The sequence below is a fragment of the Capricornis sumatraensis genome, chromosome X, assembly GCF_032405125.1.
Source record: "Capricornis sumatraensis isolate serow.1 chromosome X, serow.2, whole genome shotgun sequence".
Classification (NCBI taxonomy): domain Eukaryota; kingdom Metazoa; phylum Chordata; class Mammalia; order Artiodactyla; family Bovidae; genus Capricornis; species Capricornis sumatraensis.
In genome coordinates, this window is record NC_091092.1 from 96,379,716 (window position 1) to 96,407,205 (window position 27,490).

General features: G+C 36.3%; 1 protein-coding gene and 1 non-coding gene across 2 annotated transcripts in view; one reads left to right on the plus strand and one right to left on the minus strand.

Moving 5' to 3' along the window:
- MTMR8 (myotubularin related protein 8) overlaps window positions 1-27,490 on the plus strand; it is a 196,878-nt gene that overhangs the window by 66,820 nt on the left and 102,568 nt on the right. The window contains 4 exon segments of the mRNA XM_068963219.1: window positions 2,981-3,106; window positions 3,969-4,018; window positions 10,228-10,428; window positions 12,851-12,979. Of these exon segments, the coding sequence (XP_068819320.1) occupies window positions 2,981-3,106; window positions 3,969-4,018; window positions 10,228-10,428; window positions 12,851-12,979 (506 nt within the window).
- LOC138072069 (U6 spliceosomal RNA) lies at window positions 14,856-14,959 on the minus strand. The gene has a single exon (XR_011144220.1). It is a non-coding gene; the product is annotated as a U6 spliceosomal RNA (small nuclear RNA).

A 27,490-nucleotide genomic window follows, 5' to 3' on the forward strand; every position in this document is an offset into this window, starting at 1 on the left:
TTTGTAGTCATTCATTTAAATGTTTGTCTTTTTTGTATTCCCAGTGCACACTATAATGCATCTTGTATAGTCACTCAGTAGTTATTAGCTAGGTGAGTAGATGAATGAATGTGTGAATAAATGCTGTTCTTCTTCCTCACCTGAAAAAATCCTACATTTTCTTCAAGGCTCAAGCTTCCCTGGCTCCTACAAAAGGCTATATTACCCTATAGCATCAGTTTTTCCACTGCATTGTATTTATTACCTTTGCTAATCCTGAATACTTTGCTCATTGAAGGCAGAAACTGAGTCTCATCTTTGTATCTCTAATCCTGAGTATATACATGACATAGAGGGATACATAATTAAGTGCTAGAATGAATAAGTGAATGCTCAATAGATCCCATTGCCAAAATTGCCCAGGTGGAGTAACTGCCCATATTTTTACATCATTCTGATTATATAGAAACTTACCTAAGACAGGTAAACCTCTCCACCTTAAGTTAAAAGTATTTATATTAGTAAGACTAAGTGGCTAAAGATTCCGAAGCAAATTACTGTCAGGTCTGGGACTGAGATGCAGAACTGTCCAGTTTTTGAGCATGAATTCTTCCTCTTGCCTACTCCTCGCTATAATAATTGATCCATGTCTTCTTCAGAAGTTTTATAAATGTAGATCTTCCTTTGTTTTTCTTTTTACCCATATCATGTGTTGGTTTTGGGTTTTATTTATTTATTTATTTTTTACTTTATAATATTGTATTGGTTTTGCCACACATCAACATGAATCCACCACAGGTGTACACATGTTCCCAATCCTGAGCCCTCCTCCCTCTTCCCTCCCCATAAGATCCCTCTGGGTCATCCCAGTGCACCAGCCCCAAGTATCCTGTATCCTGCATGAAAACTAGACTGGCAATTTGTTTCTTATATGATATTATACATGTTTCAATGCCATTCTCCCAAATCATCCCACCCTCTCCCTCTTCCACAGAGTCCAAAAGACTGTTCTATACATCTTTGTCTCTTTTGCTGTCTTGCATACAGGGTTATTGTTACCATCTTTCTAAACGCCATATATATGTGTTAGTATACTGTATTGGTATTTTTCTTTCTGGCTTACTTCACCCTGTATAATCGGCTCCAGTTTCATCCACCTCATTAGAACTGATTCAAATGCATTCTTTTTAATGGCTGAGTAATACTCCATTGTGTATATGTACCACAGCTTTCTTATCCATTCATCTGCTGATGGACGTCTAGGTTGTTTCCATGTCCTGGCTATTATAAACAGTGCTGCGATGAACATTGGGGTACATGTGTCTCTTTCAATTCTGGTTTCCTCGGTGTGTATGCCCAGCAGTGAATTGCTGGGTCATAAGGCAGTTCTGTTTCCAGTTTTTTAAGGAATCTCCAAACTGTTCTCCATAGTGGCTGTACTAGTTTGCATTCCCACCAACAGTGTAAGAGGGTTCCCTTTTCTCCACACCCTCTCCAGCATTTATTGCTTGCAGATTTTTGGATCGCAGACATTCTGACTGGTGTGAAGTGGTACCTCATTGTGATTTTGACTTGCATTTCTCTAATAATGAGTGATGTTGAGCATCTTTTCATGTGTTTGTTAGCCATCCGTATGTCTTCTTTGGAGAAATGTCTGTTTAGTTCTTTGGCCCATTTTTTGATTGGGTCGTTTATTTTTCTGGGATTGAGCTTCAGGAGTTGCTTGTATATTTTTTTGAGATTAGTTGTTTGTCAGTTGCTTCATTTGCTATTATTTCCTCCCATTCTGAAGGCTGTCTTTTCACCTTGCTTATAGTTTCCTTTGTTGTGCAGAAGCTTTTAATTTTAATCAGATCCCATTTGTTTATTTTTGCTTTTATTTCCAGTATTCTGGGAGGTGGATCATAGAGGATCCTACTGTGATTTATGTCAGAGAGTGTTTTACCTATGTTCTCCTCTAGGAGTTTTATATTTTCTGGTCTTACATTTGATCTTTAATCCATTTTGAGTTTTTTTTTGTATATGGTGTTAGAAAGTGTTCTAGTTTCATTCTTTTACAAGTGGTTGACCAGTTTTCCCAGCACGACTTGTTAAAGAGATTGTCTTTTCTCCATTGTATATTCTTGCCTCCTTTGTTGAAGATAAGGTGTACATAGGTTTGTGGATTTATCTCTGGGCTTTCTGTTTTGTTCCATTGATCTATATTTCTGTCTTTGTGCCAGTACCATACTGTCTTGATGACTTGATGACTGTGGCTTTGTAGTAGAGCCTGAAGTCAGGGAGGTTGATTCCTCCAGTCCCATTCTTCTTTCTCAAGATTGCTTTGGCTGTTTGAGGTTTTTTGTATTTCCATACAAACTGTGAAATTATTTGTTCTAGCTCTAGCTTGATAGGGATTGCATTAAATCTGTAGATTGCTTTGGGTAGTATACTCATTTTCACTATATTGTTTCTTCCAATCCATGAACATGGTATATTTCTCCATCTATTAGTGTCCTCTTTGATTTCTTTCACCAGTGTTTTATAGTTTTCTATATATAGGTCTTTAGTTTCTTTAGGTAGATATCTTCCTAAGTATTTTATTTTTTTCATTGCAGTGGTGAATGGAATTGTTTCCCTAATTTCTTTATCTATTTTCTCATTATTAGTGTATAGGAATGCAAGGGATTTCTGTGTGTTGATTTTGTTACATTTCTTTATTTTCTTTTTCATTCCCCATGTGTGTGTGCTCAGTTGTGTCTTACTCTTTGCAACACTATGGACTATAGCCTATCAGGCTCCTCTGATTCTCCAGGCAATCCTATGGACAGAGAATAGTGGAGTGGGTTGCCATTTCCTTTTCCAGGGTCATTCCTCATATAGGATACCAATATTATGAGAAGAAATTAATGTAGCCCAGTTAAGGCTAAGTTCTCTGCTGTATTGCTGGTAACCGTATATAATTAACCTGGCATGCTATGTAAAAGTTGTTTATGCTACTTTTTGCCTCTTGTCTTTATAGGCAGTGAAGATAGAAAAGACCAATGTTTTAGTCCATTGTTCTGATGGGTGGGACCGCACAGCACAAGTCTGCTCTGTGGCCAGCATCCTCCTAGATCCATTTTATAGGACATTCAAAGGACTCATGGTAAGAGAGTAGTGATTGGATTTTACCTTGCACAAGTGGGAGATTATGAATAGATCAAATATAACTCTCAACCGATTTGTTTTCTATAAGAAAGAGGTCTACAAAAACAACTCTGGTTTTCAGTTTAGCTTCTTTCACTAAAGTAGGCATTTACAATCTACATACTTTCCATTGCACACTCAACATAGTTTCTTACCCATCAGAAGATAAGTTGGATATAATAGGCTGGTTGGTGTAAGGTAAAGGAAAGACTCAAAAAGTTAACAAAGTTTAATGGATGATTGTTAAATAAGCAAACTGATGGGCTCATCATCTTCATTGTCAGCTGTCTTGATGTCGGACTGATGTTTGTTTTCTGGTGCTGAATCCAACACTTCTAACTTTGTCTTTCTATGAAACAGAACTTACAGTAGGAGTTTATCCTCATTTTTCTTTTGGAAATGCTTTTTTTTTTTTTAATGGTTGAAATGCATTTATACCAAGATTTGTTCTTAGTACAAACTCAAATGCTGCCTTTGGATTCCTATTTCTTCATAGGTTGAATTTAATATGTTTATCAAAGTTTAGTTATGACTCATATAGCCTGTCACACATTATGTAAAAGCCTAAAAACAAAAAAAAAATGTGACAGTACAAATCCAGAATGATTTCTCCTGAGAGCTTTGAAATTTGAAGATAGCCTTTATAGGCCTTTAAAGGAAATCCAAATTACTCATTTATCATTTGGGAAATTAACTTTATGATCATTCAACACAAATTTGTATGAAGTCCACTTTAGCAAAGTGTTTTGATACGTTATAGGTATGATTAATTAATTTTATGATTTTTCTAATGCAAAGTTTTCTTTTTCTATAAAATGAAGATCCTGATAGAGAAAGAATGGATATCCATGGGCCACAAGTTCTCCCAAAGGTAAAAATATCCTCATTTTAAAGGTGGAGGCTAAGGAGAATTCAGTAGGGTGAGATTTATCAAAACCCTGATATGTTATTGTCTAAGAAGGAAGAATAAGTTGAACATGGCATAAATCTGTTTTCATCAAGAAACACATATTCCATAAATAATGCTAAGGATCTAGGGACACAGTGGTAACTAGACTGTCATATCTGCCTTCAAAGTGAAACAAATGATTATATCAAATCATTAAATATTTCAAGGAAGACTAAACATCATAGGCCACAGAGGAAAAAAGAACTTAACTGTGTTTGAAGAACACAAGATAGGCTTCCAGGAATAGGCAATTTTTAAGGATGAATTTTAGGGACTGAATAGGAGTTTTCTAGAGAGAACAGTGAGCATTCAGGTAGAGGGAGTAATATCTAATGCAATGCAACTTTTAATCTTTTATAAGAAAAAAGGCATTTGCATATTTTTGTTCTTTGGTAAGAGGTGGATGCAAGGACTTATATTTATTTAGTGATCTAGTGCTGCTATAAGCCAAATAGCCTTACTGAGCTTTGTGTGTTATGAGAATAACAAATGTTTACCAAATGCCTAACAATATGCTGTAAACTATGTGTGACACCGAGTTGATAAAGGCACATAAAATATGAGTTTTTCCCTCAAGGAGGTTGCTGTTTAAGTCTTATTATCCCACATTTGTGTGTATACATTTAATTTCTTTTGATTACCACTCTCTAGCTATTTGGGTCCATCTGTTTGTTCTTCTTTTGTCAACAAACTTTGGTCCAGGCAATATGCCAGGTTTTGAGGGGACTGTATTGGACCAGATGTGTTTGCTGTCCCTTCTTTTATAGAAAATAAAATCAGTGATGACAGTATAATATGACATGGGCTTCCCAGGTAGCGCTAGTGGTAAAAGACCTGCTGGACAATACAGGAGATGTAAAAGATAAGGTTTAGGTCCCTGGGTTGGGAAGATCTCCTGGAGGAGGGAATGGCAACCACTCCAATATTCTTGCCTGGAGAATCCCATGGACAGAGGAGCCTAGTGAGCTACAGTTCATATGGTCACAAAGAGTCAGACACGACTGAAGTGACTTAACACACACACATCATGATAACTGCTACAAGGGAACCTTACCCATTCTGGGCAAAGGAAAATTCCTAGAACTGGTGGTATTTTAGAACGTTAAGAAGAGGAGGTTGATCTATTTTTAGGTTTTGAGACATCTCCAGACTATTTTTCACTCTGGCTACACCATTTTATATTCCCACAAACAAGTAGGATGGTTCCCTTTTCTTCATATCCTTGGCCAGTATTTGTTGTGTTTCTTTCTGAGTTTCTTTTTGGGTATATATCTGAGAAAAAACAAAAATGTTAATTTAGAAACATACAGTGCACCCCCATGTTCATAGCAGCATTATTTACGGTTGCCAAGTTGTGGAAGCAACCTAAGTGTCCATCAATAGATGAATGGATAAAAAGGACGTTGTATATATAGATAGATATACAGTGGAATACTACTCAGCCATAAAAAAGGAGTGAAACTTTGTCATTTGCAGCATCATGGATGGACTTTGGAGGGCATTATGCTAAGTGAAATGAGTCATACAGAGAAATACAAATACTGTATGATATCACTTGTAAATGGAATCTTAAAAGTACAACAAACTAGTGAATGTAACAAAGAACTAGCAGACTCACAAATGTAGAGAACAAAGTAGTGGTTAGGAAGAAACTAGGGAAGAGGGGTAAAGAGAGGAGTAGGTAGGAAAGGTAAAGGAAAGACTCAAAAAGTTAACAAAGTTTAATGGATGATTGTTAAATAAGCAAACTGATGGGCTCATCATCTTCAGTGTCAGCTGTAGGTAGGAAATTTTTTAAGAGGGTTATGAAATTATATGAAATCATGTGTCTGAAACTTGTGAAAATTATAAAGCACTATAGATTTAAAGAATCTTTCATGCAAAAAAAAGTTTTAAAAAAGAAGATTGTGTAAATCAAAACTATAATAAGATATTGCCTCACACTGGCCAGATGGCCATCATCAAAAAAATCTACAAACAATAAATGCTGGAGAGGATATGGAGAAAAGGGAACCCTCTTGCAAAGTTGGTAGGAAAGTAATTTGATACAATCACTATAGAAGACAGTATGGAGATTCCTTACAAAACTAGGCATAAAACTACCATATGACCCAGCAATCTCACTGCTAAGCATATACCCTGAGGAAACCAAAATTGAAAAAGTCATATGTACCTCATTACTCATTGCAGCACCATTTACAATAGGTAGGATATGGAGCAACCTAGATGTCCATTGACAGATGAATGGATAAAGAAGCTGTGGTGTGTATTTACAATGGAATATTACTCAGCCATTAAAAAAAACACATTTGAGTCAGTTCTAATGAGGTGGATGAACCTAGAGCCTATTATACAGAGTTAAGTAAGTCAGAAAGAGAAAAACGAATGTCATATATTATCATATATATATGGAATCTAGAAAGGTGGTACTGATGAACCTATTTGCAGGGAAGGAAAAGAAATGCAGAGGTAGAGAACAGAGTTATGGACATTGGGTGGGGTGGGAAAGGAGAGGGTGGGATGAAAGTAGAGAGTAACATGGAAACATATACTGCTATATGTAAAATAGATCAGTTCAGTTGCTCAGTCATTGCCTATTCTTTGTGACTCCATGGATAGCCAATAGGAATTTAAAATAGATAGCTAATGGGAATTAGCTGTATGACTCAGAGAACTCAAATTGGGGCTCTGTAACAACCTAGAGTGGTGGGATGGGTGGGAGGTGGGAGGGAGGTTCAAGAAGGAGGGGGCATATGTATACCCATGCCTGATCCATATTGATGTATGGCAGAAGCCCAATACAATACTGTAAAGCAGTTGTTATTCATATTGATGTATGGCAGAAGCCCAATACAATACTGTAAAGCAGTTGTTATTCAATTAAAAATAACTAAATTTTAAAGAAGATTAAAGATTTGAAATAAATAGTGGATGTTTTGTAGAATGACTCCTTAGGAGAAAAGAGGGATATAGACTTCCATCCAAATGAAAACATTTAGCTTGAGGTATAATCAAGAACCACCCTTACAGCAGAAAGCAAAGAGGAACTAAAGAGGCTCTTGATGAAAATGAAAGAAGACAGTGAAAAAACTGTCTTATAACTCAACATGTGAAAAACTAAGACCATGGCGTCTGGTCCCATCACTTCACGGCATATAGATGGAGAAAGAATGGAAACAGTGGGAGACCTTATTTTCTTGGGCTCCAAAATCACTGCAGATGGTGACTGAAGCCAGGAAATTAAAAGATACTTGCTCCTTTAAGAAGAAAATTAAATCCTTGCTCCATAGAAGAAAATCTATGGCCAACATAAACAGCATATTAAAAAGCAGAAACATTACTTTGCCAACAAAGTTCCATATATAGTCAAAGCTGTGGTTTTTCCAGTAATCATGTATGGATGTGAGAGTTGGACTGTAAAGAATGCTGAATGCTGAAGAACTGATGCTTTTGAACTGTGGTGTTGGAGAAGACTCTTGAGAGTCCCTTGGACAGCAAGGAGATCCAACCAGTCCATCCTAAAGGAAATCAGTCCTGAATATTCATTGGAAGGACTGATGCTGAAGCTGAAGCTCCAATACTTTGGCCACCTGATGTGAACTGACTAATTGGAAAAGACCCTGATGCTGGGAAATATTGAAGGCAGGAGGAGAAGGGGACGACAGAGGATGAGATGGTTGGATGGCATCATGCACTCGATGGACATGAGTTTGAGCAAGGTCTGGCAGTTGGTGATGGACAGGGAAGCGTGGCGTGTTGTAGTCCATGGGAACACAAAGAGTTGGACAGGACTGAGCAACTGAACTGAACTGATAACTAAGAACACCTCTTGAGTGGAGACTACATGGAAGGACAGGTGGAGAAGGAACTAAGTTTGTAAATGTCCAAGGCAGAAGTTAGTTATTTTTACTTGATGGCCTTAATCTTTTTCATTAATACTGTAGACATCAATGTGAAATGTGTCAGGGTTACAGAAGATAGCTTAAAATTTGCAAGAGCTGTAAGGGTTAATGGGAAAACTGTGTTAAGGATATACATAAAGGTTGCTGCTGCTGCTGTTTAGTTGCTTCAATCATGTCCAACTCTGTGTGACCCTAAGAACTGCAGCCTGCCAGGCTCCTCTGTCTATGGGGATTCTCTAGGCAAGAATATTGGAGTGGATTGCCATGTCCTCCTACACGGGATCTTCCCAATCCAGGGCTTGTACCCAGGTCTCCCACGTTGCAGGCCAATTCTTTACTGTTTGAGCCATCAGGGAAGCCAAAGAATACTGGAGTGGGTAGCCTATCTCTTCTCCAAGGGATCTTCCCGACCCAGGAATTGAACCCGGGTCTTCTGCATTGCAGGTGTATTCTTTACCAGCTAAGCTATCAGGGAAACCGATTAATAAAGCTTACTTGGGAACAATTAAGTCCCAGCTGAGTATGGAGACTTAAGTTGTCAATTTGCCTGGTTTTAAATTTTTCTCAAGCAGCATTTATCAGTCAGGATGTGGAAGTAGAGAACATAGCTTTGTTTGTTCCTCAGTGGTTGGATTTTGAAGGAAAATAATGACAAAAAAGACCAGAAAGTTGAAGAAAATGGGGAAAGACTAGTTGATGGGGGCAGATCTAGAATATAGAGTGGGTAAGGAAGCTAGGAGGAATCTGGTAAGTAGAGAGGTCCAAAGATGAGGGCTGGATGAGGTAAGATGAGCAGCTTTTGGAAATATAATATATGGTGATCAGAGCAGGATATTGAGATTAAGGTTTCAAAGTGGAGGAAGCACCTTTAGCTAACATCAAGAAACATGGACGCCATGGATACACAAGCCTGATGTGAAGTAGGTAGAGGTAAGATCGGTGAAGTAGATTAGTTAGTTAGAGTCTAAGCCAATGTAGGTCATCTGCATCTACTCCAAAGATACGTACTTACAACTGGAGTCAGATTCTTCAGAAAATGTAGAGAAGTGACCCAAATATTGTAGAAGACAACACTGAGGAAAATGAATGAGCATGACCCATAATGGAAGTATTTTTAAGAGAGTAAAAGGAGTAGTTGAATGCAGTGGTAATGAGGAGAAAATTGATCCCACTTCAGCTTTCTCTTAGGATTATGATATATGAAGAGTGAATGACGAGCCTTCTCCTTTTTATTTGGGGCCCAAGAAGTAGTGTCCTTGGTGAGGTAGATTTCAATCATATCAAAAGGTAGAACATTCAGTGTAGAAGTTAAGGACGCCATGTATGTTTACAGTGGATTAGGGCTTCTAGTGGATGGTAGAGTTGGGAAAGAGCATCATGGGGGAGAAAACATTAAACAGTTCTGGGATGAGATTTTTTTCATTTATTTAAGGAATGTATTAAATACTATTTTCACATCAGGCATTGTCCAGTAAACAATATAGATATGACCTTTGCTCAGTTCAGTTCAGTCGCTCAGTTGTGTCTGACTCTTTGTGACCCCATGAATTGCAGCACGCCAGGCCTCCCTGTCCACCACCAACTCCCAGAGTTCACTCAGATTCATGTCTATAGAGTCAGTGATGCCATCCAGCCATCTCATCTTCTTTCATCCCCTTCTCCTCCTGTCCCCAATCCCTCCCAGCATCAGAGTCTTTTCCAATGAGTCGACTCTTCGCATGAGGTGGCCAAAGTACTGGAGTTTCAGCTTTAGCATCATTCCTTCCAAAGAAATCCCAGGGCTGATCTCCTTCAGAATGGATTGGTTGGATCTCCTTGGTCACATGAAGCTAAATATAGCTGTTAAATTAATTAAAATTAAATATAATTGAAAATTTAGTTCCTTAGTCATACTAGCCACTTTTAAAGTGCTTAATAGTGACTGCCATATTGGACAGCACAAATATGGAACATTTCAATCATTGTAGAAAGTTCTATTGTAGAGGATGTAAAAGGAAATAGAGTAGATGACCAAAGGGTTTATGATCTGGATAATAGTGAAAGTTGCTGGTGGCTAAAAGATCCACTGGGGTTAATGAACTTTGAGATTCTAAGTGGTATTTAGGCATTAGATATTTCCTTACCAATTCCAACACAGAAACTGAAGGTGACCTTGCTATAGCCTGTTCCAAACAGTGTAATCCCTGATGTTAATCATTGTCTTTCTTTACCTTTATTTGTATCTCTTAGGTGTGGCCACCTGGATGGGGACTCTAAAGAAGTATCCCCTATTTTCACACAGTTCCTAGACTGTATCTGGCAATTAATGGAACAATTTCCATGTGCCTTTGAATTTAATGAAAATTTCCTGCTGGAAATTCATGACCATGTTTTCTCCTGCCAGTTTGGGAACTTCCTTGGAAACTGCCAGAAGGATCGAGATGATCTGAGGTGAATTCAGTTTGTGAGAAAACACTGAATAGGGAGAGAAGATCAGTATAAATTTACCAGTCACCCTGAATTTGGGACAGCAGTTCACAAAAGGGGAGGAGATGACAACTATAAAAATAATTTTTGAAGCATAAAACACTTGGAATTTTATGGGTATTCCTCAAAACCTCAGAATCTTTATCTGTGAAATAGGGTTAATAATACATAATTTTCAGATCTATCATGAGGAATCAATAAAGCAATGGATGTGCAAGGGTTTTATAAGGAATGAGTGTATGAGTAGTCATTAGCTACTATCCTTTATCATTTGTGTCTAAGATCACTAAATAGCAGGTCATAGGCCAAGTCTGGCTTAACAGGTATATTCTGTTTCATCTGTAGAGTATTTTTTAAACTGTTAATTAGTAGTCAGTATTTAAATATCATGATATTTCACATAAAATCCAGTTGTTTTAGGATTTTTTCCAAAATCAGAAAGCCATTGTGGCAAGATATTCTGCAAAATCAGGAACTCTGGCAGTACTGGACCTGCATTTTCTAATGGCAATAATCAGCTGGAGCTGAATAATAGACTGCTCCATTTGAATGAAGCAAGCTCACTATTGTCTGCCACAATTCTCACTACTTTCTGTTGTTTATTCTCAGCTCACTTCGTATGTTACTTCCCCAGCTCCTATAGGCACTTGAATTGGTACCAGACTTAAACTCTAACATCCTCACAATGTATAAAATGTAAATAATTTTTGAAGTTGACAAGACAGAGTTTCTGGGAATAGCATTCTCCTTGTTTTAGAGTCAGAGAAAAAGAATAGAGAGGCGAAGTGACTATCTCACAATCCACTCTTGTTTCAGAGTTGTTAGCTGAGTAGCAGTTAGCTCAAGTTCTCAGGCCCTGCTATGATATATCCTGGATAAATCAGATGATATCTCTAATTCTGTTTTCTTGTCAACACTGAGAACAGTGGTGAACTTTGCTGCTTCAAAATCTGTAGTTACTTAGTAGCTTCTGTGCACATTTCTATTTCATTTTGCAACTGAAACTTTCTTACCCTCTTCCCAAATGCTTATAAACACATTTGTTCTGTCTCTGACCTGCTTTTCTAGCACTAAAATCAGAGATCTTTTCTGTATACTTTTTCTACACCCTCTTAAAATGAGGCTAATATATCCCCAACCCATTCCTCACACAAATCTGAATCTCCATGTAAAAGTATGAAAGTTGAAAATTTTAATATATGCTTTAATAGTTATTATATAAAACAAGCAGACATATCGTTCATCCATGAAAGAAAAGATATGGACTCTAGGATCCAAGAGACCTGGGTTCAGATTTTGGCTCTGTCACCTACTAGCTGTGTGACTTTTGCAAATTAATTTTTGTCTCATTTTCTCATTATTATTTTGGGAATAAAATATCTCACAAGGTTTTATTATGAAATTTAATAGAGTATTTTAAGTAGAGTCTGGGACAGTGTTTGACACATAGTAAATACTTAACAAATACTATTTAAGTTACCTCTGCAAGATTTTTTTTTCTTTTATCAACCAACAGCAAATGAGAAAGATGCATATACAGTTCCTTTGGCCTCACTGAAATGGTCTGAGGATTCTAAAAGTTACAAGACTACAATTTTTATGTCATATATCCCGTATCGCTTCTCTTTGTTGTCCTCCTAGAGCTTTCTTTGACACTGTATGAGCAAATGAACTTCCCATGCATGGATACACAGCAGCTTTCATTGGGGACAATGAATTCCATGCTTTTTTGTGTTAACTAAGTCACTCCCCAGGAACTCAGCTAAGGGATAAGAAGAATGAGTCTTGTAATATAAATATCACAATCAGTGCTGCTCATCTAGGACAACTCACAAATATTTACTAATATAAATTGCTAAATTGTCTTTCACTGTCTTATACTTTCTGAGTAGAGGAGAAGCTGGCTTGAAATAAAATACAGAAAAGCAGAAATTCACCTCTTGTCTGTTAATTTACCAGATTTTTAAAAGGAATTCTAGATTTTTAAAAAACTGGAAAGGTTATTCATAGAATCCAAGATTTGGAAGAGACCTTAAAGATCACATTGTACAAATGAGAAAATAGGCCCAGAAAGGGCTAGGGGCATCCCTAAGATTACATCACCAATCTGTGGCAGAGACAGAGTCTCTGCATATATTCTCGGCACATGTGGTTCCTCAGTGTGGAACTCTTTCTAATCTCTTTAAAAATGGATAAGTTGAAGCCCAGATAATTTGTTACTCTATCATTCTTCATTACCATTTTTTAATTTTCCTTGTATCATATCCTAGCCTTCTGTCTTAGGTTACTTGTTAATAGAATTTAGATGATTGTCAAGTACAGCAAATCTATTGATGTTACCTGCTTGCTGCTTTTAATTTTTTGGCTTGTTTTTCTTTTCTTGCAGAATATATGAGAAAACCCATTCAGTGTGGCCTTTCTTGGTTCAGAGGAAACCAGACTTCAGGAACCCTCTCTATAAAGGCTTCACTATGTATGGGGTACTCAATCCTAGTACTGTGCCCTACAACATTCAGTAAGTTCCTAAGCTGTTCATCCTTTCTTACAGCAAGCCCCAAGGCCTCAGCTTCTTTGCCTCTCCTTGTATAACTGACATCATCTCCATAACCCAAGCTATGGAGTAGGACATTCTCTCCCAGATTACCCATTCCTTGCTGCCTCTGAAAGCAAGACCACACTCCCATTGGTTTTCAGGGCTTTGTAGTTACTTGCTTAGGGAAATAAACAAGAAACAATTGTTTATTTATAGTAGTACAACCAGTCAAGATGTAGGTTGTTTCATTCCTTTTAGTCTTTCCTTACGTATTTCTCTTCTTTCTTATCCTTTTCCCCCACAAAGAGAAGGAAAAATAGAGAAAGGGAATGTGCTGATATAGTTTGTTCTACTTTCCCCACAAAGTGTTAAGTACAGGGTGCCATGCTCACTGACCACAATTCAATGAGTACAAGACAGAACTGAATGCATTTATTAAGTCTAATGGTTTATTTTGTATATTCTGTAGGATTTTATATGTGTAAGATTATGTCATTTCTGAATAGATATTGTTTTAATTATTCCTTTTCAATTTGGATGCCTTTTATTTTCTTGCCTTATGTAGCACTTCCAGTGCTGAATAGAAGTAGTGAAAGCAAGCATTCCTATACTGTTCCTTATCTTAGGGGGAAATCTTTCAGTCTTTCTCCATTGAGTATGTTATAGTTTTGTTTTATTTTACAAATGACCTTTATCATGTTTAGGACATTCCGTTCTGTTCCTAGTTTGTTGAGTGTTTTTATGATGAAAGTGTTTTAGATTATATCAAATGTTTTTTTTCTGAATCATGTTGAGATGCAGATGATTATGTTATTTTCTCCTTAATTTTATTTTTTGTTTGTTTTTGTTTGGCCACACTACATGGCTTGAGGGATCTCTGTTCCCTGACCAGGGATTGAACCCAGGCCATAGTAGTGAAAGCTCAGAATCCAGGGCATTAGGCCATCAGAGAACTCCCTCTTGTTAATTTTGGTAATGTGGTCTGTAGCACTGATTGATTTTCAGATTTTGAACCAACCATGCTTTCATAGGGTAAATCCCACTTGGTCATGTTATATAATCCTCTTAATATGCTGCTGCATTTGGTTTCCTAGCATATTGTTGAGGATTTTTGCATCTATATTCATAAAGCATATTAATCTACAATTTTCTTATAATGTCCTGGTCTGGCTTTGGTATCAAGGTTATAGTGACCACATAGAATGAGCTGAGAGTGTTCCATACTCTTCAACATTTGGAATAGTTTTAAAAGAATTATTGTTAATTATTCAGTGTTTAGTAGAAGTCACTAGTGAAGCCATCTGGTCCTGAATTTTTCTTTATTGGGAATTTTTTGATTACTGAATCAAAAACTGTTATAGGTCTGTTCAAATTTTTTATTTCTTGAGTCATTTTTAGAAGTTTGTATGTTTCTAAAAATTTTTCCATTTCATCTAATTTGTTGGCATGCAATTGTTCATGACTTTCTCTAGTATTTTTCTTTATTTCTAGAAGTTCAATAATAACATCCCTAACTTAATTTATGATTTTAGTAATTTGAGACTTTCCTCTTTTATTTCTTGAGGTCAAAATACCTTCGTTTAATGTCAAAAGCATCTTGTACATAAACTAGATAATACATATTAAATGATGCATTTCTGTTACTTTTAGGGGTTTGAGGGGCATTTTTCCAGTTTTATTGTGATATAATTGACATGTAACATCATGTAAGTTTAAGGTATATAGTGTGATGATCTGATACATGTAAATATTGTGAAATGCTCACCACAACAAGATCAGTTAGCACATCCTCTACTCATACAGTTACCATTTTGCTGTTTGCTGTTATGGCGAGAACATTAATGCTCTACAATCACAGCAAAATATGGAATGATTAACAAATTTGCATGTTATTATTTTACACCTGTCATGCTAATCCCTGTATTATTCCAATTGTATTATATATGCTGCAAAAATGAGCACCCTCTCATTGTTTTTAATCAGTTTAACTTAACATTTTATTGAATTTATTAATGTTTTCAAAGAACCAACTTTAGTTTTGTTGATATTCATTTATCTCTGTTTTAATCTTTATTATTTCTTCCCTTATGCTAACTTTGGGTTTAATTTGCCCTCCTTTTTTAGCTTCATAAGATATAAGATTAAGTGGTTCTTTTTAATGAATGTACTTACAGTTATAAATTTCCTTTTTAGGAGTTCTTTCTCTAGTATTTTGGTATACTGTATTTTTGTTTATATCAATCCCAAAGTGCTTTTTAATTTGAATTTCAGATAGTTCAGTTCAGTTTCTCAGTCATGTCCGACTGTTTGTGACCCCATGGACTGCAGCACACCAGGCCTCCCTGTCCATCACCAACTCCCAGAGTTTACTCAAACTCAGATAAACAAACAATAATTTGCCTAAAAAGCTTAGATCCTTTAATGCACTTAAAGACAGTTCTAAAATGTAAGAAACAATGAATTGGGGCATTCAAAGCATAGCCTTTCTCTCCTCCCTTAGTGTCATCTTCACCCAGGTGAGACTCCCTGAACATCCATTTTCCCATGCAGGTTCCAGGATGCAGTCAGTTAAATCACTTTATTTCATAAAAATATACAGAATAGATTCTAAGGAAGGGGATATGTGAGTTGAAGGGAATGTGTGTATTTAATTTGTTATGGGTAATGCCTGATTGAGCCTGACCCTCTTGTGGAGTAGAAGCACTGCTTCTCTCTTTCTCTCTGCAGGCAGAGCTTGACTTCCCAGCCCAATCCCTCTATTTACTTTCTTCAAGAAACAGCTCTGCCTTTTACCTGACCATTTTTGTCAACAATGTAAGGTTCTAACCAGTGCTTTGATGAGCTATATTGGAGCCTGTTGCAATGGGCCTATATATGTGCTTACCATCTCCTACTACCCTGTTTTCTGTATCTATGTGTTTCTTTTTTTTATTTCTTCTTCTTTTTATTCCACATGTGAGTGAAATCATATTTGTCTTTCTCCATCTGACTTATTTCACTTAATAAATATAAAATCCTTAATATCCATCCATGTTGTCACTAACGGCAAGATTTTGCCTTTTTATGGTTGAGTAATATCCTGTTGTATATATATGTATTGTGTGTGTATTTGTGTATATATATATATATATTTTTTCTTTTCTTTATCCATCCATCAATGAGCACTTGGGTTGTTTTATGCCTAGGCTATTGTAAATAAATCTGAAACATACATAGGGGTGGTGTGTATCTTTTCAAACTATTATTTTTGCATTCTTCATATGAATACCCAAAAGTAGAATAGCTGGAAAATATGGTATTTTTTTCTTAAATTTTTGAGGTATCTCCATACTGTTTTCCATAGTGGATGCATCAAATTATATTCCAATCATCAGTGCACAAGTGTTCACTTTTCTCTATATCTTTTCCAACATTTGTTTCCTGCCTTTGATACTAGCCATTCTGATGGGTGTGAGATGGTATATTGGGGTTTTGATGTGCACTTCCCTAATAATTAGTGATGTTGAACTTCTTTTCATGTGCCTGTTGGCTATCTGTATGTCTTCTTTGGAAAAATGTCTGTTCAGATCCTCTGCGCATTTAAAAAAAAATCAAGTTGTTTATTTTGTTGTTGCTGAGTTATATGAGTTCTTTATATATTTTACATATTAACCCCATATCATATATTTGCAAATGACTTGTCCCATTTGATAGGTTGTCCTTTCATTTTGCTGATGGTTTCCTTTACTGTACAGAAGCTTTTTAGTTTGATGTAGTACCATTTGTTTATTATTTTTTTATTTTACTTTACAATACTGTATTGGTTTTGCTTTTGTTTTCCTTGCCTGAGGAGAAAGATATTGCTAAGACCAACGTCAAAGAATACTGCCTATGTTTTCTTCTAGGTGTTTTATAGTTTCAGGTCTTATACTCCAGAATTTGATCCATTTTAAGTTGAATTTTGTGTCTGCTATGGGATAGTGATCTAGTTTCTTTTTTTTTCCACATGTGGATTGTCCAGTTTTCCTAATGCCATTTATTGAGGAGACTACCTTTCTCCATAGTATGTTTTTTGCTCTTTTATCATAAATTAATTGTCCATATGTGCATGAGGTTATTTTTGTGCCCTCAATTCTGTTTCATTGTTCTATGTATCTTTTTTCTGCCAATGCTGTGATGTTTCTGATACTGTAGTTTTGTGGTATGCTTTGAAATCAGGGAGGGAAATACTTTCACTTTGTTCTTTTTCCTCAGAATTTATTTTGCTATTTAAGTGAAAAGTGAAAGTGTTAGTTGCTCATTTGTATCTGACTGTTTGTGACCCCTTGGGCTGCAGCCAACCGGACTCTTGTCTCCATAGAATTCTCCAGGCAAGAATACTGGTGTGGATAGCCATAGCCTTCTCTGGGAATCTTCCCAACCCAGGGATTGAGCCTGGGTCTCCTGTATTGTAGGATTTAGATTCTTTACCATCTGAGCCACCAGAGAAGCCCAGGATGCACATAGATTTTAGGATGTTTTGTTCTATTTCTGATGAACAAATGTCATCAGGATTTTGATAGGGATTGAATTGAATCAGTAGATTGATTTGGTAATATGAACATTTTAGTAATGTTAATTCTAATCCACAGCCATGGAATGTCTTTCCATTTCTTTGTGTTTTGTTAAGTTTCTTTCAACAGTGTCATAGATTTTAGCAAACCGGTCATTCACTTCTTTAGTTAAATTTATCCCTAGGTATTGTTTCTGTTGTGATTGTAAAGAAGATTATTTTCTTTTTAATTTCTCTTTCTGCTTGTCTGTTGTTAAGGTGTAGAAACTCAAAAGATTTTGCATATGAATTTTGTACCCTGCAACTTTATTAATATACTATTTCTAATAGGTTTTTTTGGTGGAGGCATTAGGGTTTTCTATATATAAAATCATGTCATCCATAAATAGTTACAGTTTTAGTTCTTATTTTCCAATTTGGATCCCTTTTATTTCTTTTTCTTTTATAGTTGTTCTGACTAGAACTTCTCATGTTGAATAAGACTGGCAAGAGTGGGCATCCTTGTCTTGTTCCTAATCTTAGAGGTATAGCTTTCAGTTTTTCTTTGTTGGATATGATGTTAGCTGTGGGCTTGTCATATATGACTTTTATAATGTTGAGGTACATTTACTCTGCCCATTTTATTGAGAGTTTTTATCATAAGTGACTGTTGAATATTGTAAAATGCCTTTTGTGCACCTATTGAGATGATTATATAATTTTTATTCTTAATTTTGTTGATTTATTTATAATTTTGTTTATTCTTAATTTTGTATCTCATTTGTTGATTTGTGAATGTTGAACCATCCTTGCATTCCTGGAATAAATCCCAATTGGTCGCATTTTATCCTTTTAATGTATTGTTGTGTATGTTTTGTTAATATTTTTGCTGACAACTTTTGTGTCTATGTTCATTAGAGATACTGACCTATACATTTTTTTTTTTTTTTGCTTTACTCTTGTTTGGTTTTGGTATTAGGTAATATTGAGCTCATAAAATGTGTTAGCAAGCATTCCCTCTTCAATTTGACAAGGGTGGACATTAACTCAACTTTTAATGTTGGGTAAAATTCACCTGTGAAGGGATCTGATTCTCGATTTTTTTTCCCTTGGGGTGAGTTTTTTGATTACTGCTTCAGTCTCTTTACTAGTGATCGGTCTATTCATATTTTCCATTTATTCATTATTCACTCTTGGACAGCAGTATAATTCTAAAAATTTATCTGCTTTTAGGTTATCTAATTTGTTGCTGTATAGCTGTTCACAGCATTGTCTTATAATGATTTGTATAGCTGTTCACAGCATTGTCTTATAATGATTTGTATTTCTGTGGTATCCATTGTAATTTCTTCTCTTTTGTTTTTTATTTTATTTAGCTGAGCCTTCTATATTTTTTCTCTTAATAAGTTAAGCTAAATGTTGGTCAATTTTGTTTATCTTTTCAAAAAACCTGCTCCTAGTTTCATTCATATTTTTCTAGTATCTGTTTTATCTCTATTTCTTCTATTTCTGCTCTGGTCTTTATTATTTCCTCCCTTCCATTAACTCTGAGCTTTTTTTGTTGTTCATTTTATAGTTCTTTTAGGTTTATGGTTATGTTGTTTATTGAGATTTTTCTTGTATCCTGATGTAGGCCTGAATTGCTATAAACTTCCCTCCTCATACTGCTTTTGCTACCTCCCATAAATACTAGTATGTCAGGTTTTCATTTTCATTTGTCTTCAGGTATGTTTTAATTTTGGAGCTTCTCAGGTGGTGCTAGTGGTAAAGAGCCCACCTGCCAATGTAAGAGTCATAAGAAACATGGATTCATTCCCTGAGTTGGGAAGATCCTCTGGAGGAGAGCCTGGCAACCTACTCCAGTATTCTTGCCTGGAGAATCCCATGGACTGGCAGGCTACAGTCCACAGGGTCACCAAGAATCAGACACGACTGAAGCAACTAGCACACACACACACACGTTTTTATTTCATCTTTAATTTCTTCATTGACCCAAGAGTTGTTTAGTAGCGTATTTTTTAATCTCTAAGTAGTTCTAATTTTTTCCAGCTTATTTCCTGTAGCTGATTTCTTATGTATATGCCACTGTGATCGGAAAAAAAGACTTGATGTGATTTCAGCCTTCTGAAATTTATTGAGACTTTTTGTGTATGTGTCCTAGCATAGGATCTATCACTAAGAATGTTCCATGTCCACTTGATAAGAATGTATATTCTGCTGTATTTTTAAGAAGTAGTCAGTACCAACCTATCAAATCTATGTGCTCTAATGTTTTCTTTAAGGCTGCTGTTTCCTTGAAGACTTTCTGCCTGGATGATTTGTCCATTGATGTAACAGGGTGTTAACATGTGCTACACTTACTGTGTTGCTTTTAATGTACCCCTTTAATTCTGTTAATAATTCCTTTATATATATTTGTCACTCCTTAACATGGTTCATATATATTAATAATTTTTATATCTTCTTGAAGAATTGTACCCTTTATCATTTGTAATGTCCATCTTTGTCTCTTGTTAATTTTTTTGGCATAGTCTGTCTGTCTGATATGGTATGCCAACATCTACTTTTTTTTTTTGACTGCCATTTGCTTCACTTTGAGTCTATGTTTGTCTTTAGAGCTGAGGATAAGTCTCCAAGAAGCAGTATATAGTTGAGTCTTTTTTTTTCCTTTATTTATCCAGCCACTCTGTATCTTTTGATTGCTAAATTCAACCAGTTTTTGTTTAGAATGATTATTGCTATCGAGAACTCAGTACTGCCATGTAAACTTTTGTTTCTGATTGATCTATATCTCTATTGTTTCTTTTTCCTTGTGTTTCTATCTGCTGTTTTAATTTAGTGGCTTTCTATGATGTCTTTCTCAGTTACCTCTTTCTTGTTTTGTGCTGTACTTTAGATTTGTGTATGGCAGTTACCATAAAGTTTATACAAAGACTCTCTTAGTGTAGTTTTTACCTTTTGATAACATCTTACCTTAATTTTTCTAAACCACAAAGTTTATACAAAGTATCTCTTAAAGTAGGTTTTTTTCTTCTGATAATATCTTATCTTAATTTTTCTAAACAGTTTCCATCCTTTTTCTCTTTCCTTTATATATTTCTGTTGTCTCAAATTATCCCTTTTTATGTTGTCAGTTTGTTACTAAGTAGAAGTAACTATAGTTACTTTTGCTTCTTTTTTGATTTAAATTTTATAATTAAGTTTTAAACAACCTATTCTAAATACATTTGTCATTTTCTGATTCTGTTTATCACCTTATTCAACATTTTCTGTACATTTGACTTTTTCTGTCTGGTAGAAGAGCTCCTTTTAAACATTTCTTGTAAGGCAGTCCTAGTGCTGATGAATTTCCTCAGCTTTGTTATTTGGGGAAAACCTTCAAACCTTCATCTTTCATATGTAATATCTTTGCTGAATAAAGTATTCTTGGGTTAACAGTTTTTAATCTTTCAGTATTTTTAGGATGTCATTCCATTCCCTCCTGACTGGCAGAGAAATCTGATAGAATAATGGAGGTTCTTTTGTAGGATCAGTTCAGTTCAGTTCAGTTGCCCAGTTGTGTCCGACTCTTTGCGACCCCATGAATCGCAGCACGCCAGGCCTCTCTGTCCATCACCAACTCCCGGAGTTCACTCAGACTCATGTCCATCGAGTAAGTGATGCCATCCAGCCATCTCATCCTCTGTCGTCCCTTTCTCCTCCTACCCCCAATCCCTCCCAGCATCAGAGTCTTTTCCAATGATACAGAGTCTTTTCCTGCATACAGATTTCTCAAGAGGCAGGTCAGGTGATCTGGTATTCCCATCTCTCTCAGAATTTTCCACACAGTCAAAGGCTTTAGCATAGTCAATAAAGCAGACATAGATGTTTTTCTGGAACTCTCTTGCTTTTTCAGTGATCCAGCGGATGTTGGCAATTTGATCTCTGGTTCCTCTGCTTTTTCTAAAACCAGTTTGAACATCAGGAAGTTCATGGTTCACGTATTGCTGAAGCCTGGCTTGGAAAATTTTGATCATTACTTTACTAGCGTGTGAGATGAGTGCAATTGTGTGGTAGTTTGAGCATTCTTTGGCATTGCCTTTCCATCTATTTTTCCTCTGGCTGCCTTTGAAATTTTTTCTTTGTCATTTATTTTTGACAGTTTTAATATAATATTTCTTGGATAAGATCTTTATTAATCAAGGTAATTAGCTAATTAGCTATTCTCTTGGTTTCATGGACATGCATATCTAGTATTATGTATTTTGGATACTAACTCATTACCATTCATATCATTTGAAATGTTTTCTCCTATTCAGTGAGTTGTCTTTTTGTTTTGTCAATTGATTCCTTTGCTGTGCAAAGGCTTTTAAGTTTTATTAGGCCCTATTTGCATATTTTGCTTTTATTTCCTTTGCTTCAAGAGACAATTCCAAAAAAAAAAAAAAACTACTGCTATTATTTATTTCAAAAAGTATTCTTCCTGTGTTTTCTTCTAAGAGTTTTTTTTTTGGTTTGTAGACTTACATGAGGTCTTTAATCGATCTAGAGTATATTTTTATATACGGTGTTAAATAATATTCTAATTTCATTGTTTTACATGTAGCAGTCCAGTTTTACCAGCATCATTTATGGAAGAGACTATCTTTTCTATGTTGTATATTCCTGCTTCCTTTGTGATAGGTTAATTGACCATAGTTGCATGGGTTTATTATTGGACTTCTATTCTGTTCTGTTGACCTGTGTATCTGTCTTTATGCCAGTACCATACTGTTTTGATTTGCATTGTATTCAGTAGTATAATTTGGTATCAGGGAACATGATCCTTCCTGCTCTGTTCTTCTTTGCAAAGATTGTTTTACCTATTTTTGGTTTCTCTTTTTTCCATAGAACCTTTAAAATGTTTGTTCTAGTTCTATCAAAAATTCTCCTTTTGTTACAGGGATTGCATTGACTCTGTAGATTTCTTTGGGATGTATGGTTATTTCAATAATATTAACTTTTCCAATCTGTATACTGAGTTATATAGCCTATATACCAACTTTGATGAAAGTTTTTAACATGAATCAAAACTGAATCTTGCCAAAAGCTTTCTCTACATCTGTGATGTTGATCACCTGGTTTTTATTCTTTTTGTTAATGTGATATATCACATTGATTGATTTGCAGACATCAAAAAATCTTTCCATCCCCAAGATAAATCCCATTTGATCATGTGTGTGATTTTTTTAATGTATTGTCGGATAAGCTTTTCTAATATTTTGTTGAGGATTCTGGCATCTATGTTCATCGGTGATATTGGCTTATAATTTTCTTTTTTGTGTTGTCTTGTCTGCTTTTTTGTATCAGGATGATGCTGGCCTTATAGACTGAGGCCAGAAGCATTCCTTTCTCAGCAGTATTTTGGAATAATTTAAAAAGATATGTTAACTCTTCTCTAAATGTTTGGTAGAATTCACCCATTAGGCTGTATAGTTCTTTGGTTTCAGTTTCCAGTTTTATAGTTTATATTTCAGTTCCAGGTTATAGTTTCCAGTTTTATTGAGAGTATTTTCATTATTAATTCGATTACATTACTGATAATTGGTCTGTTCATACTATTTCTTCCTGGTTCAGTATTATGAGATAGTACATGTCTAGGAATTTTTCCTTTTCTTCTAAGTTGTCCATTTTGTTAGTGTGTAATTGTTCATGGTAGACTGTTAAGATCCTTTGTATTTGTCTGATGTCAGTTGCAAATTCTTTTTTCTCATTTCTGATTTTATTTATTTTGGCCCTTTCTCTTTTTTTCATGATGAATCTGGCTAAAGATTTGTGAGTTTTATTTATCTTTTCCAAGAACCATCTCTTATTTGATTTTTCTTTTAGTCTCTATATCATTTATTTCTGCCCTGATATTTATGATTTCTTTCCTTCTACCAACTTTGGGTTTTGTTTGCACATTTTTTATAGTTCCTTTAGGTGTAAAGTTAGATTATTTGAATGTATTATTGTTTGCTGAGGTCAGCTTGAGAGTCCCTTGGACTGCAAGGAGATCCAGCCAGTCCATTCTGAAGGAGATCAACCCTGGGATTTCTTTGGAAGGAATGATGCTAAATTGAAGCTCCAGTACTTTGGCCACCTCATGCAAAGAGTTGACTCATTGGAAAAGACTCTGATGCTGGGAGGGATTGGGGGCAGGAGGAGAAGGGGACGACCGAGGATGAGATGGCTGGATGGCATCACGGACTCGATGGACGTGAGTCTGAGTGATCTCCGGGAGATGGTGATGGACAGGGAGGCCTGGCGTGCTGCGATTCATGGGGTTTCAAAGAGTTGGACACGACTGAGTGACTGAACTGAACTGAACTGAACTGAGGTCAGCTTGTTTCACTACAAATATCCCTGTTAGAACTGCTGTTGCTGTGTCTCATTGATTATGGACCATTGTGTTTTTGCTTTTATTTGTCTCCTGGTATTTTTTTAATTCCTCTTTGAGTTCTTCAGTGATGCATTGGTTGTTTAGTAACATATGTTTAGCCTCCATGTGTTCTTTTTTCAGGTATTTTTCAGTTGCTAGTCTCACAACTTTGTGCTTGGAAAAGATGCTTGATAAGTTTTCAAATTGTGTCAATTTACTGATGCTTCAATTGTGGCCTAGTATGAGATCTACCCTTAGAATGTTCCATGTGACATTAAAAAATGTGTATTGTGTTGCTTTGGCTTGGACCATTTTATATAACATATATATAGCAAGTCCATTTGGTCTAATGTGTCATTTAAGGCCAGAGTTTTCTAGTTGCTTTTCTTCTTAAATGACCTTTCCATTGATATTAGTGAGGTATTATCAGTTCAGTTCAGTAACTCAATTGTGTCCAACTCCTTGAGACCACATGGACTGCAGCACACCAGGCTTCCCTGTCCATCACCAACCCTGGAGCTTACTCAAACTCATGTCCATCGGGTTGGTGATGCCATTCAACCATCTCATCCTCTGTTGTGTCCTTCTACTACCACCTTCAATCTTTTCCAACATCAAGGTCTTTTCCGGTGAGTCACTTCTTCACACCAGGTGGCCAAAGTATCGGAATTTTAGCTTCAGCACCAGTCCTTCCAATGAATATTCAGCACTGATTTCCTTTAGAATTGACTGGTTTGATCTCCTTGCAGTCCAAGGGCCTCTCAAGAGTCTTCTCCAACACCACAGTTCAAAAGCATCAGTTCTTCAGCACTCAGCTTTCTTCACAGTCCAACTCTCACATCCATACATGATGAGTAGAAAAACCATAGTTTCGACCAGTTGGAACTTTGTTGGCAATGTAATGTCTCTGCTTTTTAATTTGCTGTCTAGGTTGGTCATAGGTTTTCTTCCAAGGAGCAAGCGTCTTTTATGTTCATGGCTGTAGTCACCATCTGCAGTAATTTTAGTGCCCGCCCCCCAAAAAAAGTCTCTCACTCTTTCCTTTGTTTCTTCATCATGCCATGATCTTAGTTTTCTAAATGTTGAAGTTTAAGCCAACTTTTTCACTCTCCTCTTTCACTTTCATCAAGAGGCTCTTTATTTCTTCAATTTGTGCCATAATGGTAGTGTCATTTGCATATCTGAAGTTATTGATCATTCTCCTGGCCATCTTAATTCCAGCTTGTGCTTTATCCATCCTGGAATTTTGCATGATGTACTCTGCATATAAGTTAGATAAGCAGGGTGACAGTCCTTACTTTATTTCATTCTTTTTTTTTTTTCCTTTTTCTATTCAGGAAAACTAATTTTCACTACTCTTTCATCCAGCTCACTGATCTGTTCCTCTCTATCTTTTAGTCCTCTATTGATTTCTTCTATTGTACTTTCTTTTCAGTTACTATATTTCTTATTTCCAGTTGCTATTTATATATTCATACTCTTTGTTAAAATTTCCGACTTCCTACTTTGTGGATCCATTCTTCTCCTGGGTACTTTGATCATCTTTTAGATCACTATCCTGAACTCTTTGTCAGGTAAATTGCCTATTTCCACTTTGCTATGTTCTTTTAGTGTTTTATTTTGTTCCTTTGTTTGGAACATGTTCCTCTGTTACCTCATTTTTCCTAAGTTGCTTGTTTTATTTCAATGTACCTAGCATGTTGATTATGTTCCAAGCCTTAAAGAAGTGGCCTTAAGTAAGTCTGAGGTACCCCACGTCCAAGGTAAGAGAAACCCAAGTAAGATGGTAGGTGTTGTAAGAGCCATCAGGAGGCAGACACAAACCATAATCACAGAAAACTAGTCTATCTAATCACATAGACCACAGCCTTGTCTGACTCAGTGAAATTAAGCCATGCCATATGGGGCCACCCAAAAAGGGCAGGTCATGGTGGAGAGGTCTGACAGAATGTGGTCCACTGGAGAAGGGAATGGCAAACCACTCAGTATTCTTGTCTTGAGAACCCCATGAACAGTATGAAAAGTCAAAATGATAGGATACTGAAAGAGGAACTCCCCAAGTTGATAGATGCCAAATATGCTACTGGAGATCAGTGGAGAAATAACTCTAGAAAGAATGAAGGGATGGAGCCAAAGCAAAAACAATACCCAGCTGTGGATGTGACTGGTGATAGAAGCAAGATCCGATGCTGTAAAGAGCACTATTGCACAGGAACCTGGAATGATAGGTCCATGAATCAAGGCAAATTGGAAGTAGTCAAACAAGAGATGGCAAGAGTGAATGTCGACATTCTAGGAATCAGCAAACTAAAATGGACTGGAATGGGTGAATTTAACTCAGATGACCATTATATCTACTACTGTGGGCAGGAATCCCTTAGAAGAAATGGACTAGCCATCATGGTCAACAAAAGAGTCCGAAATGCAGTACTTGGCTGCATCCTCAAAAATGACTGAATGATCTCTGTTAATTTCCAAGGCAAACCATTCAAAATCACAGTAATCCAAGTCTATGCCCCAACCAGTAATGCTGAAGAAGCTGAAGTTGAACAGTTCTATGAAGACATACAAGACCTTTTAGAACTAACACCCAAAAAAGATGTCCTTTTCATTATAGGGGACTGGAATGCAAAAGTAGGAAGTCAAGAAACACCTGGAGTAACAGGCAAATTTGCCCTTGGAATACGGAATGAAGCAGGGCAAAGACTAATAGAGTTTTGCCAAGAGAAGGCACTGCTCATAGCAAACACCCTCTTCCAACAACACAAGAGAAGACTCTACACGTGGACATCACCAGATGGTCAACACTGAAATTAGATTGATTTTATTCTTTGCAGCCAAAGATGGAGAAGCTCTATACAGTCACCAAAAACAAGACTGGGAGCTGACTGTGGCTCAGGTCATGAAGTCCTTATTGCCAACTTCAGACTTAAGTTGAAGAAAGTAGGGAAAACCACTAGACCATTCAGGTGTGACCTAAATCAAATTCCTTATGATTATACAGTGGAAGTAAGAAATAGATTCAAGTGACTAGATCTGATAGATAGAGTGCCTGAACTATGGAAGGAAGTTCGTGACATTGTACATGAGACAGGGATCAAGACCATCCCCATGGAAAAGAAATGCAAAAAAGCAAAATGTCTGTCTGTGGAAGCCTTACAGAAATATCTGTGAAAAGAAGAAAAGCAAAGAAGAAAATGAAATAGCAAAGAAGAAAATGAAAAATATTAGCATCTGAATGCAGTTTTCCAAAGAATAGCAAGAAGAGATAAGAAAGCCTTCCTCAGTGATCTGTGCAAAGAAATAGAGGAAAACAACAGAATGGGAAAGACTAGAGATCTCTTCAAGAAAATGAGAGAGACCAAGGGAACATTTCATGCAAAGATGGGCTCAATGAAGGACAGAAATGGTGTGGACCTAACAGAAGCAGAAGATATTAAGAAGAGGTGGCAAGAATACACAGAAGTACTGTACAAAAAAGATCTTCATGACCCAGATAATCATGATGGTGTGATCACTCACCTAGAGCCAGACATCCTAGAATGTGAAGTCCAGTGGGCCTTAGAAAACATCACTAGCAACAAAGCTAGTGGAGGTGATGGAA